The 5,472-nt window shown below is 31.4% G+C and overlaps 1 protein-coding gene across 1 annotated transcript; it reads left to right on the top strand.

Moving 5' to 3' along the window:
* Positions 1 to 1,212: 1,212 nt before the first annotated feature.
* LOC111881682 (shikimate O-hydroxycinnamoyltransferase) lies at positions 1,213 to 4,684 on the top strand. Its single transcript, XM_023878074.3, has 2 exons — positions 1,213 to 1,814; positions 3,560 to 4,684. The coding sequence occupies exons 1-2, from the start codon at positions 1,380 to 1,382 to the stop codon at positions 4,439 to 4,441; spliced, it is 1,317 nt and encodes a 438-aa protein (XP_023733842.1). The 5' UTR covers positions 1,213 to 1,379; the 3' UTR covers positions 4,442 to 4,684.
* The last annotated feature ends 788 nt before the right edge of the window (positions 4,685 to 5,472 follow it).

Below are 5,472 nucleotides of genomic sequence, written 5' to 3'. Positions count from 1 at the left end.
AATCTATATTTAATGAAAATTATACATAGTAGTTTTTTAAAAAATAGCTAACATACTCAGTTTCACCATTTATGGGCCACCATAAACTATTGATACTCATAACAACATAATAGCACCCGGAAAAATTTAAAGTCATGTTTTTTTGGATAGAAATGATACCATACAACTTTTTGTTGATTTTTTTATATTTTTAAAAGTTATAACTTTCTTTCTCTTAATTCGTTGTACGGATGTTGGTTTTATAATATGATTGTAGATTTCAGAGTACATATGAAAAAAAAATACAAACTTTTTGACAGAAAAAACTACAATTTCTCAGATAACATAAACAAAATCACAGATAATATATGAGAAATATTTTTCGCAAATGACATTTATCGTATTGCATATGACATATGAGAAAAGAGATTTCTGAGATGACTTTCACAATGGGTATTAGAGGATACCGCATGTGTCATATGCAAAATCTTCACTTAAATTAGAAAACTCTTAGTTTTTTCGCTCTTAAATAATAAACGTGATATGACATCATTATTTCGCAGATTGTCTAGCAATTTGCAAAATCACAATTACAAAGTTGATTACTGTTTTGATAATTAAACTAATTTAATAATTTTTCCCTAATCCTTTAAAAGTGGTTGCCGATATGTGATATATATGTTTTTTTCTTAAAATAGTTAAACTAAAAGAGTTTCGCGTCTCCAGCCTAACCAAGAATCAAATGCAACTTCATTCTTTTTATAATTTTAAAAATGTAAATTAAAAATTTAAAATGATGTCATTTTCAACTTAATAGAAAATTATTTGAATCCGTTGACAACTTGCAACCAGATTTTTTAAGAATATTAAAACTCAGATTTGCTTTTTTATATACGTATAACCAAGAACCCAATTGAATGTATCTAGTTTTGGTTTTCATTACGCTCTTTAGTTTTATCCAAATCAAATTTGTTTCGCACCTACAAAAATCAATTCCGTTTTTCTTGTTATATTTGAATTTTGATATTTTATAATTGACTAAGCTCGAATCTATAGCTAAAAAACCATTAAATCTCACGTAAATTATAATTTAACATAACTATATACCAATTAATAAAAACAAATTTCATACTTTTTATTAATTAATTTCACAACTTACTCTACTTTAAAAGGCCAAACTTTTTTGTTTTTCTCTTCTCAATACCTTCTATAAATACAAAGCTTTGTACACCATTATTTGCCATGAGTTGTCCACGTCGTCAAGTCTCAGATACACACACTAAACCTGTAAAACACGTCTCGAAACTTCAATTCGTATACTCTTTTCGTAAAATCAATACCAAACCCATCTTTGATTACTTAATTCCCGAAAAGGGTTGCCGGAGAATCTTCATATTCCGATGACTATCGGAACTGATTCAGAGAAGATGAACCTAACTGTGAAGGAATCAGTGATGGTGAAACCATCGAAACAGACGCCGAATCAGCGACTATGGAACTCGAATCTTGATTTGATTGTGGGTCGGATCCATTTATTGACCATATACTTTTATAGGCCAAATGGGTCTTCGGATTTCTTTGATTCGGTGGTTCTGAAACAGGCTCTCTCCGACGTTCTCTGTTCCTTTTTTCCGATGGCCGGACGCCTGGGTACAGATGGCGATGGCAGAGTTGAAATTAACTGCAACGGCGAGGGTGTTTTGTTTGTGGAAGCTGAAGCGGATTGTAAGATTGATGATTTTGGTGAGATTACTCCGTCGCCGGAGCTACGGAGGTTGGCGCCGACTGTGGATTACTCCGGCGACATCTCTTCTTATCCGCTAGTCATCACACAGGTGATAAGTCTTTTCTTATTTGCAAATAAGTTCATCAAGTTTCATTTCTAGTGCTTTTAGCATCATATCATAGTTGATAATTTTTATTATAAACAGTTTAATTTTAAATTATACCATGGCTAAAATATTTAACGAAATAAATGATATAATTTAAATAATTATTTTATTAATGATATACAAAACAGTATTTTATATAAATAATGAGAAGATTCCCATATTTTAAGTTTGGAAAACCGCCATGATATGCATTATTTCAAACCACATCAATTTATTAGCCCATAATTTCATAAATAAGAATTATTTGGCAAATACATTGCACACTTGGAAAAATGTAAAGTAAAAGTAAAAAAGACAAATTAATAAAAAGTTAGGAGTTTTTTATATTAACCCCGTTGTTTCTATCTTAAATAAAAAACAAAAAAAATTCATGGATAGCTTTGATTTAGTCAAAAAAAAAGGCCATTAATTTAAAAATTTACATCTTAGTATAATAGTATATAACATTTTGGTGTTGGATTGAAATATCCAAAAGCTTGAGGGCGTAATTTCCATTTCATAAAATAGAAGGGTCTTTATGTAAAACAAAATTGACAAGTTCACGTGACAATAACTTGGTTTCTTTGTAATAATATGTGTAGACATAGTCAGCAACATTTTCCTGGAAAGTCGTGTTATCACTGTACTCTTATCAACAGTCATCATCCTAAAAGGTTATAAAATAGTTTTTTCACGTATATTTTAATATTTTTTGTAATCCCAAAATAACAAGTGTATAAAATATGTATGAGATAAATAAATAAATTAATATTGATTTAATAGAAAAATCTAACTATAGAACTTATTAATTAACAAACTCTATGAAAAATATTTGTTTCAAGAAAACTTTTATAATATTTTTTTGTAACGTTTTGTAGGGTGCACAAAAGTAATAAATGTACAATTATTAATTAGTTTATTTCTATGACGGTGACTTCTGGTCCATGCGTACGTGGGATGGACAACCTCTTCCTCCTCCACACAAGTCGTTTCATTTTTGTTCTTATTATATTAACATTTTTTATTTTTTTACTCTATGATTTTTATGATATAATAATTATATGATAAAATGCTTTATAATAGCCATCAAAAATTAATATAGACTATTATACATAAAATGGTTTTAATGAACAAAAATATAATATAATGTTCTTTTTTATGATTGAAAGATAATATGTTAAGAGATTTTTTAGGGGTTTCCCTAAAAATAACATTGAATTTGTTTTTACTGAACTTTATAGAATTTCCTTTTATTTCTAAAATAATCAATATTAAATATCTTTTCTTTAAACTGAAAAAAATATGAATATTGTGTTTTTATCTTATGATTTGATATAAAGATTATATTATGAATTAAGTGTAGAAATATTAAACCTAGTATATAAACCTTTAAAATGGTTATGGGTAGTAGTTATAAGTTCATAAAATGTAATGTTTGTGTAGGTTCCTAATTATATGAAATGACATGAAATATTAGTGTTATATACCTATTTAGAGGTTTAGCATGCTATTAAGACATTCGCATGTAGACGTGATTAATGCACATTTGAGTTTTTTTTTGGAGTTGAATTTCGTCACAAACGTTAGCTAATGCACGTATTTACTTCTTAAACACAATGCATTTTCATTTTTCACATGATTCTTACGACAATTATAAGAACTTGTGATCAATGCATGTTTTTTAAGTTTAAATTTTGCTTTGGTCATAGGTTACACGTTTCAAGTGTGGTGGGGTTTCTCTAGGGTGTGGAGTGCACCATACTTTATCCGATGGATTCTCCTCCCTCCATTTCATCAACACATGGGCCGATATAGCCCGTGGCTTACCCGTTGCAATCCCACCGTTCAATGACCGATCACTCCTCCGTGCGCGGGACCCACCCACTCCCATGTTTGACCATGTAGAGTACCACCCACCACCATCATTAATAACCCCACCCGAAAACCACAAGTCGCCTGCTTCCACCACGATCCTGCGGCTCACGCTTGATCAAATCAACGATCTTAAATCAAAAGGAAAGGGTGATGGAAGTGTGTACCATAGCACATTTGTAATCCTAGCCGCTCACCTATGGCGATGTGCATGCAAAGCTCGTGGACTCTCACACGATCAACCAACCAAATTGTACGTGGCCACAGACGGACGATCGAGATTGAACCCTCCACTCCCTCCCGGTTACCTTGGAAACGTTGTGTTCACGGCCACCCCGATGGCTAATTCAGGCGAGTTTAAATCAGAGTCGTTGGCAGACACTGCAAGAAGAATCCACAGTAAGCTGTCTAGAATGGACGATCACTATATGAGATCGGCCATTGACTACTTGGAGTTGCAGTCAGATCTATCGACTCTCATTCGAGGGCCGACATATTTTGCGAGTCCAAATCTGAATGTAAATAGTTGGACTCGCTTACCGTTGTATGAATCTGACTTCGGATGGGGTAAACCCATTTTCATGGGACCCGCAAGCATACTTTACGAGGGCACAATTTACATCATACCGAACCCTAATGACGATCGGGCCTTGAAGCTTGCCGTGTGCTTAGACTCCGAACACATGTCTCTTTTCAAAAAGTACTTGTATGACTTCTAGAGGCAAGTGTAAATAAATGAGATTAGTCAAGTAAGGAATGCATTAGAGACGTAATATATAAAACGTAATAAGAAACAGTTTGAAAGCAAGAGCACGTTGTTTTGCATTTTTATTTTATTTTTGGATTGTCTTATTTTTATATTGGGAATTCAAGTTGTCATGGTTTTGGGATTTATTTTAATCCATGTAATATCAAAATTTTATTATGAAATTTTAATGTAAAAGTTGATGTCTTTTGACTAATGAGTTGCAAAATATTAAAAAGATTTCATTTAATATATAAAATGTGTTTTAGTTGTTTGGATATCAGAACTTCTACAAATCTATTTAAATCATAAAATAACTAATTTATTAGCTTAACATAGCATGACACGTTGAGTAGAACAATACATATGGATCTATAAAATCATATATAAGGTGGTAAATTGGTTAGTGGACAACATTATATTACACTTTTATTAATGTTGATTGAAATGAAACTGTAAGAGACTAATATGTGTGGAAGCAAATATGCATACCAAAAAACTTGATGTTTTGTTGTAAACATATTACTTATGTGGTGCGCTAGACATCATTATGTTTGCAACAACAATAGGATTATGGAAACAGACCTTACACAAAAACTTCAATTCATGGCCTAAATGGCAACACATGGGTAGGTGTAAAACCTATTTATTAGCAAGTGGTCCTTAATGCATACGGAGTAGGGACAAGGGCAGGCATCTTTAAATGTTTTCATTTATGCAACACATGGGCTAAGAGATATATATGGTATACCTACTTTTAGACAAAACATATGATTGAGATGATAATAGGAGCTCCAAAATCTTTGAACATATTTTTCCACTTCTCATCATATCTACAATAATTTGATATATTATTATTATTAACAATATTAATTAAAAAGCTAATTGGAAGGTTAACTTATTCCCGTATAAAATTCAATAAAATTACATTTCAAAATTAGGGTTTGTTTCTTTCTCAAACACACTCAAATCTTCCTACAACAAAAACGACATTGAAAGGTTCGT

Source organism: Lactuca sativa, chromosome 7, assembly GCF_002870075.4.
Source record: "Lactuca sativa cultivar Salinas chromosome 7, Lsat_Salinas_v11, whole genome shotgun sequence".
In the NCBI taxonomy this organism is placed as follows: domain Eukaryota; kingdom Viridiplantae; phylum Streptophyta; class Magnoliopsida; order Asterales; family Asteraceae; genus Lactuca; species Lactuca sativa.
This window is presented reverse-complemented; position numbering and strand designations above follow the sequence as displayed.